At 44.9% G+C, this 21,580-nt stretch overlaps 1 protein-coding gene and 1 long non-coding RNA gene across 8 annotated transcripts in view; one reads left to right on the top strand and one right to left on the bottom strand.

Annotated features, from left to right (window-relative positions):
* Positions 1 to 21,580, top strand: part of LOC113891607 (multidrug resistance protein 1-like) — a 111,665-nt gene that overhangs the window by 89,207 nt on the left and 878 nt on the right. For 2 of the 5 annotated variants that reach the window (XM_027539865.1, XM_027539866.1), the window contains 3 exons: positions 7,010 to 7,216; positions 11,708 to 11,854; positions 12,715 to 13,334. In XM_027539865.1, coding sequence (XP_027395666.1) covers positions 7,010 to 7,216; positions 11,708 to 11,854; positions 12,715 to 12,936 — 576 coding nt within the window. In that variant the 3' untranslated portion in view covers positions 12,937 to 13,334. Of the gene's footprint in view, positions 1 to 7,009; positions 7,217 to 11,707; positions 11,855 to 12,714; positions 13,335 to 21,580 lie in introns of those variants that run through there. The other 3 variants (XM_027539862.1, XR_003510806.1, XM_027539863.1) reach the window with 3 other exon arrangements.
* On the bottom strand, positions 1,937 to 21,283 carry LOC113891611. 3 transcript variants are annotated; one of them, XR_003510817.1, is made up of 3 exons: positions 20,838 to 21,283; positions 20,643 to 20,731; positions 1,937 to 2,592 (listed from the first exon to the last, which is right to left on the bottom strand). It is a non-coding gene; the product is annotated as an uncharacterized LOC113891611 (long non-coding RNA). The 3 variants fall into 3 exon arrangements; XR_003510815.1 differs by having other exon boundaries at positions 20,643 to 21,283; XR_003510816.1 differs by having other exon boundaries at positions 1,937 to 2,563; positions 20,643 to 21,283.

The following is a 21,580-nucleotide window of genomic DNA, read 5'->3' as shown; positions in this document are numbered from 1 at the left end:
GAAAGGCAGAGGAGGGGCGCTGAGAGAAGCCAGATGGAAGCCCGGGATGGCAAGGAGAAGGCGGTCCCCAGTGGCAGACGCCGTGGAGAGACGGGGTACGGTGAAGACTGAAAAGACGTGGGAGGGGCTGGCAGTTAATGGGCTGCTTCTGACCTTTCACAGTCTCCTGAGTGAAGTGATGGTGGGAGAAAACAGTTGAGCGTGGCTGAGGTGTGGTTAGGAGGGAAACGGAGACGAGGTGTGTGGAGATTAGCAGCAGATCAAAGGAGAGGGAAGGAAAATACGACTGGGCAGAACCCAGGGAAGACCTTCATCACGGGGAATCTTGAACATTTTTATGGCTGAAGATGGGATAAAACCATTGATGGAGAAAGGAAATTCAGAGACCTTCTAAGGAAAAAAAAAAAAGCAATATCAGCAAATTTGGGAAGTAAATAAAGAACATAGAGGGATTCTCTTTTCTTTCTAAACTAAAAGGGTAAGTGAAGGGTCAGATTGATTCGTGGGACATTCAGTAAACTGTCAATGAGTGCCTGTCAGGGACTATCTTAGGCACTGGGAATGAGATAGGCGTTGTGAAGGGAGTAGGGACATTATTTATTGTTATTTTTTGGTCGCACTGTGCAGCTTGTGGGATCTTAGTTCCCTGACCAGGGATGGAACCTGGGCCATTGCACTGAAATTACGAAGTTGTAACCACTGGACCACCAGAGATTTCCCCAAAATAGTAAATTTTGAAATGACTGTAATGGGGACTAGAAAAGAATCATATTAGGAAGGAGTGAAGTTTATAGCAAAACATTTCCATTATGTAGGCCTTGAGTTATCGGTTATACTCAGGGGTGACATTCAAAATATTCAACAACTGGAATGGCCTGGGCACTGCCCAACCAGGATGGACACCTGCTTTGTACAGTGAGGTGATGCCCGCCAGCTCCTTATGGGTCCTGCTTGTATTAATGGTTGACATGGAAATAGCATTTTCTACCTGTAGGTGAGGGCTCTTTGCACTTCCTCACAGTAATCACAGTGATCATAAATATCTCTTACTGTATCCAAAGACAGTTGTGCCTTTAGTGAGTCTATTCTGTGACAGTTATGTACGCTTTGTTCTTCTTTAAGCTTGGTTCCTTATTTTTACTACTTCATCACATATCTTCTGTGAATTCTGACTTTATGCTTCAGTTTTATGTTCAAGGTTTGGACAGAGAACTCTCAGTGAAGACCTTCCTGACAAATGAAGCCATCAGAGGAGGAAATGTTGACTCTGAGACAATGATCATGGTCCTTAAGAGACATTTATTAAGCAGCATGTTATATGCTAATCTCTAATGAATTATAGAGGATGATTAAAAATTTTAACCATCTTCCAGTTAAAGAATTTAACTGAAGAGATAGGGCACATCCTTCCATGAGTTAAAGAAGATAGACTTTGGGACGTCGCCGGGGTCCATTGGTTAAGACTCCATGCTTCCAATGTAGGGGACGTGGGTTTGATCCCTAGTGGGGGAAGTAAGATCCCACATGACACCTGGTGTGGTCAAAAAATTTTTTAAAACAGATGATAAATCTAGAGTTGATTCTTAAAGGAAAACTAGAACTAGAGGCATAAGGCTATACGAATGTGCAGTCAAGATGTTGTTTGATGAAAGATAATATGAGCTGTGGCTGATAAGTGATTTGTCCCTAATGTAGCATAAGATAAGTTGGGTTTCCCAAGTGGGTAAAAAACCCGCCTGCCAATGTAGGAGGCTCAGGAGACATGAGCAAAGTCCATGGATCGGGGAGATCCCCTGGAGGAGGGTATGGCAACCCGCTCCAGTATTCTTGCCTGGAGAATCCCCATGGACAGAGCAGCCTGGCGGGCTACTGTCCACGGGGTCACAAAGAGTGGGACACAACAAAAGCAACTAATCATGCACACATGCAGCACAAGTTGGCTGAAATAGCAGATTTAATTAGAATAATGACTCTCAAACTTGTTTGATTATAACCCATTTAGGAAAGGCAAAAAATTTCATTCCCCAGCCTGCCCCCACAACTGCTCTCATAGTCTCTGTAGTGGGAAAAACTCTTGGTAATAACAAAACGTTGGAGTTGAAAACAGCAATAATGGTAACAGTAAAATAATCAGACTACAAGAAAGTAAAGAAATAAATGGTTATTCTCCACATCCATTAACACAGGGGAGCAAAATTAAAGGCATGAACCGTACCAGTTATGGTTCAGCATAGGAAACAAAGCTCTGTGGGCATCCAAGCAGCTGCTCGTTTAATAAGGGGGTTCAGCGCTCACATCATCACTGGCAGAGGGGAGTCAGAATCAGCGCTCCCAGCGTTCAAATCAGCGCCGCAGCTGGGATCCTGTGGCCAGGAAGTTGCCGGGACTGGTGCCCATGTCACAGCTGCTCCAAGCCTGAAGACACAAGGACAGAGTCTCGCTGCTGCAAAAGCTCCTTTCTGCCGGAACACGGGTGACGGTTTACCACAGCTTCTGGTTTCCAGGTTTTGCACCGGGCATCTCACTGGTAGAACCTCAGTTACTGCTGGCGGCAGAAGGGAGCCTAGGAAATAGATTTTAGTCCTGCAGTCCCTTGATAGGTGAAAGGACAGACACACAAGAATATGGAAATGAGTGCTGAGTGCGTAGAATAACCCTCTCAGGACTACAGTGATGATACACTGCAAACAAAGCGCCCTCATCTGTTGGAGGAACACGATGATCTGCTCTGTGTGTTTGCGCTAGAGCTTTGAGATGCCACCAAGTGCTACACAGCGGCCGGCCTTCTTAGTGGAAGTGCCCCAGTAAAGGCTAGTAAATGTGCCAGGTTCTGTTTATGAACATCAGTTGGTGATCATAAAGACTAAGTCAATAGGTTATTAGCAATTAGTTCTTACTGCCATGAAAAAAAAAAAATGAGTCTGGGGACCGGAGCGTCATTTGATTGTAAGAACTGAAGCAAGGACTTGACCCTGAGGTCAGGAAATGCTCGTGACCATCAGCAAGCCTCAAGTCACACTTAGCAACGTTGACCTGAGTGCTGGTTCTCAGACTGGTGTGGGTCCGAATGGTCTGGAGAGCTCACAAAGAATGCAGCCACCCTGGCTCATTCACACAGGTTAGGACCCGGCCTTTTCATTTTTTAAACTTTCCCAGATGATTCTGATGCCAACCAGACTTTGAGGACCACTGAACTGGTAACTTTGCAAGTTTCAGGTCACACTGTGGCGAGTCTTACAAAATGAAGCTATGGGATTGTTCAGAGAGTAGAGGCTCTGAGTTTCGTGGGGCCCGAAAGTTGTACAGTTTCAGGGACTATACTTGAAAGAGTTAGGAACACAGAATTAGTCACAAGCGTAAATATTTACTTCTAATGAAAAAATTTCACAACAAAATATTAAAGCCTTAAGGATTCTGGTCCCTCTCCTTTTTAGGCAAGTTATCCTAAAGGCTTAGCCAGAAAACCCCCTGACTGCAGCCTGGCCTCCCCTCACCCAGGACATTGTGTAACTCCTAGCATTTGCCTGCAGATGAGGGTCCTTGAATCTTACATTCATTAGCTTCACTGAGACTCACTCGAGTCTTTGGTCTTCCCCTGACCTTTCCTTTCTCTCCTTGCCCATCCTTCACACCACCATCAGAGTCCTCTCTCCCTCTTAGGACACAGCTAGAAGCCTGTCGTCTGGCTGTTACCCACTGGGTGCCTGGGCTAAGATGGACACATTGTTCCTTTGAAAGAAGACAGAAAGTATTTTTCAATTCTCAACCATTGTGTAGCCAAAATCTAACCTGTAGTGTGCAGACCTGAGCTCCCTTAGCCACTAAGAACGTGACCCTGCACAAGCGACGGAACTCTGCTCATGTCCTCATCAGTAAAATGGGGATTAAAATCACACCGATCTTGCAAGTTTTGTCAAGATTAAATGAGAGAGTGCATGAGGCATACTTCAACACAGGACCTATAATATAATCAGTGCTCAATAACTTGTCTAAAATGATTATTTCAGAGTAAATACATACAGGAAAATGATACATATTTAACATTTGATTGTGCTACTGAAATCAGGCAGTAGATTTAAGTCTAGAATAGGGATAGCTCATCATTTTAATTTAGCCTTTCATTGTTACTGTCAGTGTGTTACTTGAGATTTTCACTTAGGCCAGGATCTTTTGAGCAGTGTTCACAGACTCACTGGATTTCCTTGGTCTTCCTCAGATCACCACCCGTGCCTCAGCCAAAGAAGATGTGCATTGATCTTTTTACATTTGGACGTTTAAACATATTTTCCCTCAGGAAAGGATCCTTTAGGAAACACAAGTTTTAAATAGTTAGCAGTAGCTGTGTATAGTGTGGGGATGAGGAGCTCTAAGCATCTTATTATATGTCTGGTGGAAAAACTCATTGAAGCTTGCAGGGATCAGTCATATTCATCTGATTATATTAAACTGTCTTTTTTTCTCCTAGTAGTGTGTGTGTGTGTGTGTGCATGTCTGTCTGTCTGTCTGTCTGTGTGTGTGTGTTGCTCAGTTGTGTATGACTCTTTGCAACCCCGTGGACTGTAGCCCCCAGGCTTCTCTGTCCATAGAATTCTCCAGGCAAGAATACTGGAGTGGGTTGCCATTCTCTTCTCCAGGGGATCTTCCCAACCCAGAGATTGAACCTGGGTCTCCTGCATTGCAGGCAGATTCTTTACCATCTGAGCCACCAGGGAAGCCCCCTAGGGGTATAAGTCTGGAAAAAAATTCTTTTTCTTCCCTCAGTTCTCCATTTCTGAAGTGCGCAGTCTTCCATCTAGCCTGACCTGCTATATGGTTTGTAACCATCCTTGTGTGGTTTTTCCTTCCTCTCTTCAGCCTCTACTTTCCACTTTCACTTAACACCACGAGGAAGCCTGGAGCATAGATGCTTGGAATAGTCTCCATGGCAACTGGGCTGGGTGCTAATAAGGTCATGGCTGTGTTTTCCATCCATCTTTGCACCTGCTAGTTTCACGAATAGAAGCTACCTTCCTGCAGCAAAGCCCGTATGTACCCTGTCCTTGGCCAGCTGTCTCCCAGAGGCGGGCAGCTGGGCACATGGGATTCAGAGTATATTTATAGCTTGGGATATACTCATCAGTATTAGAAAAGCTCGAAGCTGAGTCACTGATGTCTTCTTCCGCGGTTATGGCAGCTCTCACTTGAATGCCAGCGTTCTCTTGCAAAGTAGATCTTTGGGGCAGATACATCTCCATCAGAAAGGAAGGATTTTTATCTGCGAGGCTGTAATGGGCATGCCCAGGCTTCTGCAGAGTGATCCAAGGGGAACCAGGTTCCTAGAGAAAGGCCAGGCTCTCCCTCCTGCTGCTCTGGGTAAGCTATAGATGTCTGTCCATCCTTTCATCCCCTCAGACATCTGTCCCTCTGCTGTGGTTCCAAGTGCATCACACAGGCACCGTTCCAAACCACAGACAGTCCTTCACACACTCTGTGCCCAGCACTGTGCTCAGTGGGGTCCCTGCTGACGTCGCTGAATCCTCAATTCCGGAGTTTAGGGATTATAATCATTCCCATTTTATGTGCAAAGAAACAGAGGTACTAACTCACTTTCCTAAGGTCAACAACTATTTAGAGAGATAGCGGCATCCTCCCACGCTCACTTCTGTTTCACTTGAGTCCTCAAAAAGCTGATCCTGACTAACAGGTCAGATCAGAAATGTGACCTCCAGGCCTGTTATGTGGTGATAGCAGTTAGTTATTTCCAATCGAATTGTGGATGCTTTTCCTGTGAAAAATCGATACAGAGCGGTAAGGATGGGGGACTTCCCTGGCTGGTCCAGTGGTTAAGACTCCAGTTGAACTAGGGTTCAGCCCCTGGTTGGGGAACTGGGATCCTGTGTGCCACATGGTATGGCCAGAAAACTAAAATTAAAAAGTCATCTTATTTAAAAAAAAAAAAAAGAATGCCAGAATACATTCCAGAAATAGAATATGTTTTATTAGTTTCTGGTGGCTGCTACAACAAATTACAGCCAGTTTAGGGGAGTAAAACCCCACAGGTCTATCTTATGCATTCTGGAAGTCAGATGTCCGAAGTGGACCGCACGGTGTCGGCGGGGCTGTGCGCCTTCTGCAGGCCCTCAGGGAGAGTCTGCTTGCTTATCTTTTCTGGCTCATGGCCCCTTCTTCCATCTTCAAAGCCAGCAACGACTGATCGAGTCCTCCTCGTGTTGCTTCACTGTGATCCCGTCTCCTGCCCTCCACCCCCCACAGTTAAGGACCCTTATGATTATGTTGGGTCCACCTGGATAATCCAAGATAAGCTCCTCATCTTGAGCTCAGCTGATGAGCAGCCTCCCATCATAATTCTCTCTGCATGTGAATAATATGAGCAGGTTTCGTGAACTAGAATGTGGATATCTGGGATGGAGGACTCGGGCATTATTATGCCTTGTTGCTGTTGTTTAGTCACCCAGTTGTGTCCGACTTTGTGACCCCACGGACTGCAGCATGCCAGGCCTCCCTGTCCCTCGCTGTCTCCCGAAGTTTGCCCAAGTTCATGTCCATTGCATCGGTGATGTCATCCAATATCTTATCCTCTGTCACCCCCTTCTCCTCTTGCCCTCAATCTTTCCTAGCATCAGGGACTTTTCCAGTGAGTCGGTTCTTCACATCAGATGACCAACATACTGGAGCTTCAGCTTCATCAGTCCTTCCAATGGCGGTGGGGGGTTGATCCAGGGTTGATTTCCCTTAAGACTGACTAATTTGATCTTGCGGTCCAAGGGACAGCAATTATTCTGCCTTCGAGATGCATATATCAGAAGCTAGAGTTAAAATGCAAGAAACATGACAGTTCCCCAAAGCATGCAGTTATAACCTGATTCAGTTAACCTCGACAGTCCAAAATAAAGCAACAACAACAGTCTCATAACAACTTGCAGTCTTAATGTAGGAAATAACAACATTAATTTTGCTAAATTCAAAAATGTTCTGGTTCTGAGGCTGATCCATGATCTCTTGTTTTCAGTTAATCGATGGCAAGGAAATAAAGCAGCTGAATGTCCAGTGGCTGCGTGCACACATGGGCATCGTGTCCCAGGAGCCCATTCTGTTTGACTGCAGCATCGGCGAGAACATCGCCTACGGAGACAACAGCCGGGTCGTGTCCCAGGAGGAGATTGAGCGCGCGGCCAAGGAGGCCAACATCCACCCCTTCATCGAGATGCTGCCAGACGTAAGTCTCTCACCAGTTGCAGTGCCTGGGAGCCTGTGGTTGTGATTTGTAAAGGGCTGGATCCCAAAGGTGAAGAGAATTGAGCAACCAAAACACACCCCTGCTGTGGACAAGCATCTTCCCATCTATGTCATGGTTACAGAACACTTCCCGTCCCCGTCTGTCATGGTTACAGGACACTTCCCGTCCCCGTCTGTCATGTTTACAGGACACTTCCCGTCCCCGTCTATGTCATGTTTACAGGACACTTCCCGTCCCCGTCTGTCATGTTTACAGGACACTTCCCGTCCCCGTCTATGTCATGTTTACAGGACACTTCCCGTCCCCGTCTATGTCATGGTTACAGGACACTTCCCGTCCCCGTCTGTGTCATGGTTACAGGACACTTCCCGTCCCCGTCTGTCATGGTTACAGGACACTTCCCGTCCCCGTCTGTCATGTTTACAGGACACTTCCTGTCCCCGTCTATGTCATGTTTACAGGACACTTCCCGTCCCCGTCTGTCATGGTTACAGGACACTTCCCGTCCCCATCTATGTCATGGTTACAGGACACTTCCCGTCCCCGTCTGTCATGTTTACAGGACACTTCCCGTCCCCGTCTGTGTCATGTTTACAGGACACTTCCCGTCCCCGTCTGTCATGGTTACAGGACACTTCCCGTCCCCGTCTATGTCATGTTTACAGGACACTTCCCGTCCCCGTCTGTCATGTTTACAGGACACTTCCCGTCCCCGTCTATGTCATGTTTACAGGACACTTCCCGTCCCCGTCTATGTCATGGTTACAGGACACTTCCCATCCCCGTCTGTGTCATGGTTATAGGACACTTCCCGTCCTCATCTGTGTCATGGTTACAGGACACTTCCCGTCCCCGTCTATGTCATGGTTACAGGACACTTCCCGTCCCCGTCTGTCATGGTTACAGGACACTTCCCGTCCCCATCTATGTCATGGTTACAGGACACTTCCCGTCCCCGTCTGTCATGGTTACAGGACACTTCCCGTCCCCATCTATGTCATGGTTACAGGACACTTCCCGTCCCCGTCTGTCATGGTTACAGGACACTTCCCGTCCCCGTCTGTCATGGTTACAGGACACTTCCCGTCCCCGTCTATGTCATGGTTACAGGACACTTCCCGTCCCCATCTATGTCATGGTTACAAGACACTTCCCGTCCCCGTCTGTCATGTTTACAGGACACTTCCCGTCCCCGTCTATGTCATGGTTACAGGACACTTCCCGTCCCCGTCTATGTCATGTTTACAGGACACTTCCCGTCCCCGTCTATGTCATGGTTACAGGACACTTCCCGTCCCCGTCTATGTCATGTTTACAGGACACTTCCCGTCCCCGTCTATGTCATGTTTACAGGACACTTCCCGTCCCCGTCTATGTCATGGTTACAGGACACTTCCCATCCCCATCTGTGTCATGGTTACAGGACACTTCCCGTCCCCGTCTATGTCATGGTTACAGGACACTTCCCATCCCCGTCTATGTCATGGTTACAGGACACTTCCCGTCCCCATCTATGTCATGGTTACAGGACACTTCCCATCCCCGTCTATGTCATGGTTACAGGACACTTCCCATCCCCATCTGTGTCATGGTTACAGGACACTTCCTGTCCCCGTCTGTGTCATGTTTCTGACACTTCCTGTCCCTGTCTATGTCATGTTTATATGACACTTCCCATCCCCGTCTATGTCATGGTTACAGGACACTTCCCGTCCCCATCTGTGTCATGTTTCTGACACTTCCTGTCCCCGTCTTATGTCATGTTTATATGACACTTCCCATCCCCGTCTATGTCATGTTTGCAGGGCAGTTCCCGTCCCTGTCTGTGTCATGTTTCTGACACTTCCCATCCCCGTCTATGTCATGGTTACAGGACACTTCCCATCCCTGTCTATGTCATGTTTGCAGGACACTTCCTGTCCCCGTCTGTGTCATGTTTCCGACACTTCCCCTCCCCATCCTATGTCATGTTTACCCAACCACCTGCCTGACTCCCTGTGAGCAGTCTGACTAAAAAGTACACGTCTGGGAGGCCTTGCCCTCCACATCAGGGCACGGAGCCCACAGAAGCAGGTGTGACCCTCCCCATCATTTCTCTCCCAACCTTCCTTCCCTCTGCCTCCTTGCAGCTCTGCCCCAAGCCTTGAGCCTCTCTCTGTGGAGTCAGGCCAGGCCAGGGGACTGAACCCATTCATAAAAAAGGCTCTGAGCAAGGGTGAGTTATTGGAGTGTCCGTGGTATGGTGTCATCTCTCACATGGGTCCCACGCTCCACTTGCCGGACTGATATTGAAGCCCGCCCTGGGCTGTTGTCCCATGGATGCCTTCCGAATTCCTCCTAGGAAATTAGATAAATGGAGCCTCTTACCTCTCTTAAGCTGCTTAGGTCCTGTATTTTAAGTGCATCTAGACTGTCTGGAGTTGGAAATGGCAACCCACTCCAGTATTCTTGCCCGGAAAAATCCCATGGATAAGGGAGCCTGGCGGGCTACAGTCTACAGGGTTGCAAGACTCAGACACGAGAACACATATACACTAGACCTGTCTTATCTCATGCCCCCCCATTATCACAAGTTATGTTCTTTATTATAAGGAATTGCCCCCTGAAAACAAAGGTCAGCTTCAAGCCAGCAGAGAAGGTCCTCTCCTCGTGGGGAAAGATGACAATGCCTTATGGCCCTAGGCCGCTCCCGAGACTGCCTTTGCTTGAGGCTCTTCTCTGGATCACTGCCGGCACCACACATCACAGTCCTCCAGGAAGAAGCAGTGTCCCCTCTCTCCCCTGCTTTAACCTTCTAGCCCATCTGTGGATAATGGGCCCTTCCCAAGGCTGGAACATTCAGTGCATAACTTTAATCCCCTTCACTAATGATGAGGTCAGTTAGTCTGGGCATGGGCCAGCACCTCAGTATCACCTGGGATCCTGTGAGAAATGCAGATTTTCAGGCCCTACCCCAGACCTGCTGCACCAGAAACTTGGAACTGGGGTCTAGGAATCTGTGTTCTGGTACCCCAGGTGATAAGGGATGCAGGTACAGTTAGAGAACCACTGGGATAGGGGTTAACAAAGACAAATACTGAGAGTGATTATCATCTAGCTTATGAAGTGTATCTTGCCCCAAGGACCTACTTCTTCACCTTTGTGGTTCACACTAGACTTTGCTGTGGATCCATCCTGTATACAGTAATTACTTCTGCTTTACCCCAGCCTCCCTCTCCATCGCTCCCCACCTCGCTCCCCTTGGCGACACAAGTCTGTTCTCTGTGTCCGCGAGTCTGTCTTGCAGCTCAGTTCACTTGTGTCATATTGTAGGTTGCACATGAGTGATACCATATGATATTTGTCTTTCTCTTTCTGACTTACTTCACTTAGTGTGATAATCTCTAGTTGCATCCACGTGGCTGCAGATGGTATTATTTCATTCTCTTTTACGGCTGCGTGGTATTCCATCGTATGTACGCACCACACCTTTGGTAACTGTTCATCTGCTGGTGAATGTTTAGATTGCTCCCATGTCTCGCTGTTGTGAACAGTGCTACTATGAACATAGGGTGCGCGTATCTTTTTGAGTTAGAGTTTTGTCTGGATGTGTGCCCAGGAGTGGTGTTGCTAGATCATATGGTAATTCTATTTTTAGTTTTCTGAGGAATTTCCATAGTGGCTGCACCAGCTTACGTTCTCACCAGCAGAGTAGGAGGTAGGACATGATTTAAAATCAAACTCTGCATGTCAGAATCAGAGCCCACAGTTTACAAAGTTTCAGCCTGGCAAGAATCTGAGAATGAAAAAGGATAATGTGGTTTTCTAGGTTATACGTTGCATTTCTGCTCTCACTTATTTACCCTATTAATTCCAGTCCTTATCGTCATATTTAATACTTAATTATCTACTGTCAGGAGAATTCTAAAAACAAAAGTAAATCAGGAGATTTCAGCTTTTCAAGTTAGATACCAAGATAGAATTTCTTGGCATCCATTAAAATTGTTGACGCTTTGGAAATAGTCTTATAAAAACAGACAGCAAAAGGTTAGCGTTCTAAGAATCTTCCCTTCCTCACTTTTTGAAATAATGCAGAGAGCATCACCTACTGGTCATAAATAAAATGAGCTTCAATTATATTATTCTGCATAGCCTGTTAAAATCAAATTTCCTTCCTCTGACCAGTCTTTGTCCCAAATATAGTGAAACCAGAAGGCTTGAAGAGACTAACATTGCAGCAGTAGTCTTCCTCAGGTTAATTTGTCCACACTAAAACATAATTTTTAAGACACAAATGTCTATTTTCAAGAAGAGAAATTAATCCTGCCATTTAGAGCTATGAATTTGCTGTTAAACTCATCAACCCATTCTTAGCTTCTGAACCTCAACCTTTTTGTGTATATGGAAGTGGTTATCCTATTTTCTGCAAGCAGACTCTTTCTCACAGCTTTATCAGTTCTGCTTTTCATAATAACAAACCCCTGTTTACAGAAATACAACACCAGAGTAGGGGACAAAGGAACTCAGCTCTCTGGTGGCCAGAAACAGCGCATTGCCATAGCTCGCGCCCTTGTTAGGCAGCCTCGCATCTTGCTTCTGGATGAAGCTACCTCGGCTCTGGACACGGAAAGTGAAAAGGTGAGAATTTAAATTGGTCTCATTCACACTTGAAGCAGCTGTCCTTAGACGGTTTAAATTCACACTACTGTCTTCTACGGTAAAGAACAAAATTCAGGCTGATAACAAACTTTGTTACTTTCAGTGGAATTTAAACACTTTCTGTAGCTGTCATTCAAGAGATCTAAGATGAAATGAGGCAGATTAGTCTTATAGCACGTGTGCTCCAAAAAATAGCCCTGGATCACTTTGTATTGATCCAAGAAGCTGCATTCAGGAGGCATGGTCCCATCTCTACTGACAGCATCTCCTCAACAACTATAGCAAAAAGTGGAAGCACAGAAAAATGTTTAAACCTGGCTGTTCCTTAGGTAAATACTAGCTATTGTTTTTAGTTTGAGAAAAAGTTGAGTATTCAGGTATCTGAATGATAAACTCATTCTGAGGTTTTTTTTTTTAATCTTTTATTGGAATATAGTTGTTTTATAATGTTATACTGAGAATTATTTTTTAATTTTAAAAATACCAAAATTCAGAGAAGCTGTGTTTGGCCCGTGCCTAGGCTTCCTGACTTAACTGTGGTGCTAGACCAGAAGGATGCTGCTTGGATAAGCCCACTACTGAATGCTTTTAAATGATCGCAGGGGCTGTATTTATAGTCACAACTTGGAGATAGCCCCTACCCGAGAACTAACCCAAACTAGGATTCGGTATCTTCCGTATAACAGATCCCTTGCTTTGTGAAATATGTGTTGTATTCCACTGACACTGTTAAAGAAGCACTTATCGTTGGATACATTAACGGTGAGGCTTGTTATGAAGGAGGAATTCAAGGGGGAGGATTATCATGACCAGAGGTAATTTGTGTGATTATTGAACAGGTTGTCCAAGAAGCCCTGGACAAAGCCCGAGAAGGCCGCACCTGCATCGTGATCGCTCACCGGCTGTCCACCATCCAGAACGCAGACTTGATAGTGGTGTTTCAGAATGGCAGAATCAAGGAGCGTGGCACACACCAGCAGCTGCTGGCACAGAAAGGCATCTATTTCACCATGGTCAGTGTCCAGGCTGGGACAAAGCGCCAATCAACAGTGACTGTATAAGCTGTCAAATATTGTCTTATAGTATTTGTGTTAAAATATGGCATTTAATCAAAATTAAAAAGCAAACACTTAACAGAGAAACTATGTAGAGTTACTTATTTAACATTTCCTGCCACAGTGGAAGATCCATCGCACTCTGTTCTGGGTCTTCAGAGACTTTATAATTGAAAGAACAGAAAGAAGCATCATCGACAGGAGTAAATCAGTGGATATGATTGCATTAAAAAGGTTATAGAATCATTCAAAGTAGCTTTTGTTAATAAAGTGTATAATTTTTATTTATATTTTCTTATTCGAACTGTAACTGACTGCCCTGCTAAAAGATTACAGAAGTAGCAAAAAGTACTGAATGTTTGCATGTAGTGCCTATAATAAAACTAAACTTTTATATGACTGGAGTCATCTTGTCTGAAGTGCCTGTAAATCTGTCATCTCTCACCTGGACTATTGAAGATCATTTCTGCACTTAAAAAAAAGGAATTCTTTAAAAACGCCCATTTCAGAATGGGAGAAAATAATAGCAAATGAAGCAACCGACAAACAACTAATCTCAAAAATATATAAGCAACTCCTACAGCTCAACTCCAGAAAAATAAATGACCCAATCAAAAAATGGGCCAAAGAACTAAATAGACATTTCTCCAAAGAAGACATACAGATGGCTAACAAACACATGAAAAGATGCTCAACATCACTCATTATCAGAGAAATGCAAATCAAAACCACTATGAGGTAACATTTCACACCAGTCAGAATGGCTGCGATCCAAAAGTCTACAAATAATAAATGCTGGAGAGGGTGTGGAGAAAAGGGAACCCTCTTACACTGTTGGTGGGAATGCAACCTAGTACAGCCACTATGGAGAACAGTGTGGAGATTCCTTAAAAAACTGGAAATAGAACTGCCTTATGATCCAGCAATCCCACTGCTAGGCATACACACTGAGGAAACCAGAAGGGAAAGAGACACGTGTACCCCAATGTTCATTGCAGCACTGTTTATAATAGCCAGGACATGGAAGCAACCTAGATGCCCATCAGCAGATGAATGGATAAGAAAGCTGTGGTACATATACACAATGGAGTATTACTCAGCCATTAAAAAGAATACATTTGAATCAGCTCTAATGAGGTGGATGAAACTGGAGCCTATTATACAGAGTGAAGTAAGCCAGAAGGAAAAACATAAATACAGTATACTAACGCATATATATGGAATTTAGAAAGATGGTAACAATAACTCTGTATACGAGACAGCAAAAGAGACACTGATGTATAGAACAGTCTTATGGACTCTGTGGGAGAGGGAGAGGGTGGGAAGATTTGGGAGAATGGCATTGAAACATGTAAAATATCATGTAGGAAAGGAGTTGCCAGTCCAGGTTCGATGCACGATGCTGGATGCTTGGGGCTGGTGCACTGGACGGCCCAGAGGGATGGTATGGGGAGGGAGGAGGGAGGAGGGTTCGGGATGGGGAACACATGTATACCTGTGGCGGATTCATTTTGATATTTGGCAAAACTAATACAATTATGTAAAGTTTAAAAATAAAATAAAATTAGAAAAAAAAAAAAAACGCCCATTAATTTTGTAAGAATGGTTAAGCTGTATATTAATTCCTGTTGTACATGTCTTTTCACATTGGGTTCTATTCTACAAAGCCATGTGGCTTCTTCTTGAACTTGATCCTGTTGATTCTTGTATTTCCGCATTATGCTGACTCTGACCACTCACATGGATCAGTACAGGGTTTTGGGGGCAGAGGATGGAAGCTGTGAAGCACATACTGTCATGTGTGTTGACTGTGTTGCATTGTTGTTATGAGGGCTTTTACAGAATTTTCATCTTTTTGTACTTTTGAAAAACATTTGCATGTATTTATTTGGCTGCCCTGGGTCTTGGTTGCAGCACATGGGGCCTTCGATCTTCACTGCGGCATGCGGGATCTCTGTTTGCGGCATTCCCACTCTCAGTTGTGGCATGTGGGATCCAATTCCCAGACCAGGGATCAAACCCTGGCCCCTTTGTCTTGGGAGCACAGAGTCTTAGCCACTGGACCACCAAGAAGTTCCTTTTTGCACTTTTCACAATAAAATTCTTCTTCTGTTTTGATATTGAATCACTTTTCCCAGTAAACTGGTCTCTTCCAAATTGATCCTTCTGGTGGCAGATGATTAAAATGTGCTGTAAGTTTAAATACAATCAGAAAATGGTGCTCCGACTACAAAAAGACAAGCCAAAAAGCACTATAAACATGACTGAAAGGCACAAGCTGGGAGCAATATTTGACATATTTATTATGAACAATTGGCATCCTGAAAATACGAAGAATTTTAAAAGGAACAAAAATGCCATCCCCTCCAAGGAAAAATGGGAAGAGAACATGGTCCAGAAACTCCCAAAGAAGAAACGCTGGAGAAAGAAAGTGCACAGTCCCAAAGAAATGCAGATTAAAATGACAAGCCCTTGAGGAGTGACATCAGCCTTGCGACAGAATAAGGCATCTGCCCTCTTTGTTTTGCCCTCAGCGACAGTAATTTGGCATTGAACCACGAACAGGAGTACCGTCTGGGAGCTGTGGCATCCAACACCCTGTGCCAAGGGGCCCTGAGAGGAAGGAGTCTTGCTTCCCTGCAAGTCGACTGGTAGGGATACAGACTTGGCCCTGACTGGACCCTGAAATAGCCTGTGAGCTGGCTCGAGCAGCGCCCCCTCCCCCCGCCACCAGCCTTGGTCCAGGAGCCCCTGGAAAACACTGTCTGAAACAGTCACCCACCGACCAGAGAGCCTTTGAGAAGTCCGGGCTTCCAGAAGAGAAGTTTCAGCCCGCCTTTGGAGCCCAAAACTGAGTTTGGATGCACTGAGAGAGCGGGAGGTGCAGCTTCACCCTGCCCCCAAGGGGACCCAGCTTAGGGCCAGGAGAGATCTCATCCTGCAGTTTCTCTCAGGGAAAGTGAGAGCTTGTGGGTGACACGTGGCTTCCCAGCCCATGCGGGAGGCTGTCAAAGAAGCTTCTTTCTCTCTCCCCACATCCGGTGTCCTGAAACATGGACTGCATGACTGGGAGGCAGGAAGAGATGGAGATGGCAGGGAGCCCCCTCAGGGCATTGAAGGCACACGGGTCCAGCTGACTGCACTCAACAAGCTTGTCCTGAAGCTGCAGGGGATGCCTCACCTGCAGTGCTCAGCATATGCTGTGCTGTGCTTAGTCGCCCAGTCATGTCTGACTCTTTGCAACCCCATGGACTGTAGCCTGCCAGGCTCTTATGTTCATGGGATTCTCACGGGAAGAATACTGGAGTGGGTTGCTATTTCCTCCTCCAGAGGATCTTCCTGACCCAGGGCTCAAACCCAGGTCTCCTGCATTGCAGGCGGATTCTTTACTATCTGGGCCATAAGCGCTCAGGATACCTTACCCACAAATAGCCCCTGACCCTGTGGCCGGCTCCCTGTGTGCTCCCGACAGCAGTGGCAAGAGCAGGACCTGGCTGATGACTGGTGAGCACACACAGACGGCTGAGCCAAATCTACCGGCTAGGGAGAAATTGCAAACTTGAGCTTTAGTGCCACCTCTGGGATTCCCTGGTGGCTCAGATGGTAGAGCGTCTGCCCGTAGTGCCGGAGACCTGGGTTTGATCCCTGGGTCAGGAAAATCCCCTGGAGAAGGAAATGGCAACCCACTCCAGTATTCTTGCCTGGGAAATCCCATGGACAGAGGAACCTGGTGGGCTACAGTCCATGGGGTTGCAAAGAGTCAGACACAAACAACTTCACTTGGCAAAACAGGAGGAAGACAGCCAGTACGTGGCCAGATGCACTGCTGATCAAGAGAAGGCATATAAGCCTAAGGGTTCTGCCACAAGAGGGAGCAAGAAGTGTGGATGAGGTACAATCAGAGGAAGTCAGAAAGCCTCAGAATCACTGGCAGGGCTGAAGGAAGATACTTCTCTCCTGAACCAGTTAATAAAGACAGGAGAAGGTGAATATAGTTCAGATGGGAGGACTGCAATGCAGACTTCAAGGGACGTGAAAAATTAAGGAAACATGATACCACCAAAGGGTGACAATGTTGACAGAACTTTAGCTAGAAATAAAAGCAGAGGAATCAAATAAATTGGAAATGAAAGAGGAGAAATGACAGCTGATACCACAGAAAGAGGTTCATAAGAGATTACTATCAACGGCTATACACCAACAAGTTGAATAACGTTAGGATAAACTGATAAATGCTTAGAAACATACACCATATTAAGATCGGATCAGAAATCAAAAATCTGAATAGACCAATAATGAGTAAGGAGATTAAGTCAGTAAACCAGAACCTCCCAACAAAGAAAGGCCCAGAACCAGATGGCTTCCTTGGTGAATTCTACCAAATATTTAAAGAATAACACCAATCTTCTCAAACTCTTTCAAGAAATGGAGGCAGAGGGAGCACTTCCAAAGTCATTTTATGAGGCCAGCATTGTCCTGATTAAAAAGTCAAATAAAAACATTATAAGAAAACTACAGATGAATATGGGTGATCAATATAGGTGCAAAAATTCTTGACAAAATACTTGCAAACTGAATTTAGCAGCACAATATAGGGATCATACAGCATGATCAAGGGGGTTTATCCCTAGAATACAAGGATAGTTCAACATAGGCAAATCAATAGTTTATTAATAAATTAATTCTATTAAATAAGATGAATAAAATGGAGAATAAGAATCAGATAATCTTAAGAGATGTAGAAAAGAATTTGAGAAAATACAACATCCTTTCATAATAAAAATTTTTCAACAAACTGTATATAGAGGGAATATGTTGTTCAGTCACTAAGTTGTGTCTGAGTCTGTGACCCCATGGACTGTAGCCTGCCAGGCTCCTCTGTCCATGGGATTTTCCAGGCAAGAATACTGGAGTGGGTTGCCATTTCCTTCTCCAGGGCATCTTCCTGAGCCATGGATTGAACCTGCATCTCCCATGTCTCCTGCATTCCAGGCATATTCTTTACCTCTGCGCCACCAGGGAAGCCGTAGAGGGAACATACCTTAACAGAATAAAGGCCATATGTTGTAAGCCTACAGCTAACATCATACTCATTGGTGAAAGATTGAAAGCTTTTTCTCTAAGATCAGGAATGAGATAAGAGTCCCCATTCTTGACTCCTAGTCAACATAGTACTGGGCATTCTAACCAGAGTAATCTGGCAAGAAAATAAAAGGCATCCATATCAGAAAGGAAGAAGTTAGGTTGTCTTTGCAGATGATATGATCGTATACATATACAGAAAATCCTACGGATTCTACCAAAAAATGTCTTTCTCTCCATGGCCTCTTTCATGTAGCATAATGCCCTCCAGATTCATCTGTGTTGCCACAAACGGCAGGATTTCCTTCCTATGGCTGAACAGTATTCCATTCTAAGTATTTACTGTGTTTTCTTTATCCGGTCGTCCTTTGGTGGATACTTAACGTTTCTGTATTTTGGCTGTTGTGAGTAATGTGACAGTGAATATACAGTGCTGATTTTGTTTCTTTCAGGTGCATACCCAGAAGTGCCATTGCTGTATCACGTGGTAGTTCTAGTTTTAATTTTTTAAAAAAATGTGTTTTCTGGCTGCCCTGGGTCTTCACTGCAGCGCTCAGGCTTTCTCTAGTTGTGGTGCACGGGCTTAGTGGCCCCGAAGCACGTGGGATCTTTGTTCCCCGACCAGGATCGAAACCACGCCCCTTGCGTTGGAGGGTGGCTTCTTCACCACCAGGCCACCAGGGAAGGCCCTGGTTTTATATCTTTGAGAAACCTTCACATTGTTTTCCCTAATTTGAAGCCACCAAAGTTGTGTTAATTGGTCACAGTAGCCTTGGGGAACTAATAGAAACCTCAGATGGGGGAGCTAAACATGATGCTTTTATTTTATTTTACTTTTTAAAAAGAAGGGTAATGAGGCTCTGAGATGAGTGAGAAGAGAGAAGAACGAGTGGCTATGAGAAATATCCAGAGTCTAGATGTGAGCGGTGGAGGGAGGGGAAGAAACTGGCTAGGAGAATGCCGTGACACGGGTGGAGGTGAACAGCTCTCTTAGGAGGAAGGTAGTTTGTTCGCATGGCTTGAAGGTGACATCATAGTAGAAGGTGTTTTAGAGTGTGGCCCCTGGTACTAACTAAACCCAGATGGGTCCCACTGTGTGCTGTTTGCTTGAAATCAGCTCTTTTATTTTCTTAATTCCATCCTAGGATTACCCAGCTCTGTCCAACTTTAAACAGTGATGATGATTTTTGTGTTTCTGTTTCTGTTTCCTGATGCACACAGCAGCCGTTTGTTCCCAGGTCTCAGTAAGAAGAAGTGTTTTTGATTCCTTTTTCTTACTCACATCTTCATTTCAGATGCCTGCTTCTAGTTTATGAACCTTTTGAGGAAAGGATTGTGTCTTTGCATCACTTTGTTCTTTTGTCTGGCGGTGTCTTTAGTATATACTCAGTCAGGTTCAGTAAGTGTCTGCTCTTCTGCTAAGCTTTTTTAAAAATCTAGTATGTACCTCCTCTCTATTAGTTTTGTTTTATCAAAAATTAGGATCTGAAAAGTGATTTGTTAATATAACATATATTAAGAGTAGTCTTATGTAAGGCCATATAGTTTTACATAAAAAATAAGTAGGAAAGCCCATCGTTATCATAAGACCTGTGACCCAGCTTTATCTACTCTACCAAATAAAAGGGGAAGCCTTTTAGGAGTTATGTCCATAATTTTGTAAAAGAAAAAATATCTTTATGAAGTGAGAGTAGTCTAATAACAGTATCATACCAATATCAACGTCCCGGGTTTGATTTGTATTCCCCAGGGGATCTTTATGACCCAGGGATTGAACCTGGGTCTTCTGCGTTGCGAGCAGATTCCTAATTGTCTGAGCCACCAGGGAAGCCCTGTAATAGTTGTTACCTGCTGTCATTTAGGGAGGCTGGATGAGGGGTACACAGGACTCTGCAATTTTTGCAACTTGCTGTGGGTCTATGATTATTTAACAACAAAAGGTTAAAGATAGAATCATATGGTGAAACTTAAAGATCTGCTGCTCTTCAAGTGCTAATTATGTGGGCTAAAACGAAAAATGAGTTACCTAAGAAGTGGTGTGACTGGAGAAGACAGGCCCTAGGGATGAAGGGACAGCATTTCAGGTGGAGAAATTTCAGCCTCGGCTCTCATTTCAGTAGAGCCTTTCAGCGCCTACTTAAAAGTAGTTGAAGTACACACAGAAAGATGTTGTGGTTGGAGCTGGCTGAGCTAGGCAGAGAGTGGCATGAAGGCAGGAAGCGCTGGCCTGCTTCCTCTGGAAGCCCTACTGACAAAATGCAGTTTGGGAGTTGTAAGCTGAGGATCAGATCTTGAGCTATGATTGCCTTTCCCTCTCAGAACCTAGCCAGCGTGCCATAGGAAGCAGCCTGAGATATGTGGGCTGGCCACATGACTTGACTCAGCACAGCCCACAGCCAGTATCAAGTGGCAGCCACGTGAGGGGGTACCACAGACTTCAACCCATTCAAGCCTTTAGATGACCAGCTCCAGCTAGCACCTAACTGCATCTTCATGAGATGAGACCCAGTGCTATGCCCAGTCAATCCACAGAACCATGAGTCATAAAAATCCAGTATTTTAAGCCAGTTGATAACTAGAGCAAGTAATAGCCCTCTGAGTTGGAAAGCCTATAAAGGACTTTCACTTACCTTAACTCTTGAAAACTTCAAAAGTATCCTGTAGGCTGTAACACACCCCAGTCAGCATCTTGCACGTTGGAAGTCCTCACTAAGAACATCTGTTAAGTGAAAACAACAAAAGATCTGTTGATCTTAGGAAAGAGATCAGATGAGATTTTCAGGAGCCATCTGTAACTGTAGTCCTTTGTCCCACTTGGAACTTACAACACCAAGGTGAAAGACCTCTGCTCTTGGCTTCGGGAGGAATCAGGAGAGCAAAGAGAAAAGCGGGAATGCTCACTGATGTGTGCAAGAGGCAAAGATACATGATGAAATGTTTTCACCAGGACTCTTTCAAAAGAGCCAGTTTGGGTCATAAGGAAAAGTGACCTTTGAATTGGAAATGGAACATTTTTGCTTTCTGTGCTAGGCAGCTCAATTTAAATGTTTTCCCTCTTATTGATTGTCGGTTGTTCTGTGGAGAACCATCAAAGTTCTCCAGCCAGAAAACCTGGGTTTCTCTCCTGGCTGGCTGTTTGTTACATATGTCATTCTTTGGGCAAGTTACTGATTGTCTCTAAGTCTTTATTTCCTCATTGGACCTTATGGAATTTCAATAGCTACCTCACTGGATTACTTGAACACTGGATATTATAATATTTAGGACAATGCTTATCAGATAGAATATTGCAAAAACAATAATAATAATGTTGGTTGCCTTCACTTCATGCTCTTCAAGGCCACCTGTTCTCTTGCATGAAAAGTTCTGTTTTGTGTTTCTTCACCTAACAACTACTTAAGTGCCTATGGGCTAGATATTAGGAGCACGATGATAAGGAGCTCACGGTTTAAGGAGACAAGAAATAAGGTTAGTAATGTGTACGTGCCATCACACAAGACTTGGGGAAACTAAACAGAACGCCAGCACTTCTCTTGGGAGTGCTCTGAGGGTTAAAAACGTTTCTTGG

This window comes from Bos indicus x Bos taurus, chromosome 4 (assembly GCF_003369695.1).
Source record: "Bos indicus x Bos taurus breed Angus x Brahman F1 hybrid chromosome 4, Bos_hybrid_MaternalHap_v2.0, whole genome shotgun sequence".
NCBI lineage: Eukaryota > Metazoa > Chordata > Mammalia > Artiodactyla > Bovidae > Bos > Bos indicus x Bos taurus.
Note: the sequence above shows the minus strand (reverse complement) of the source record. Positions and strands in the feature narration are given on the sequence as shown.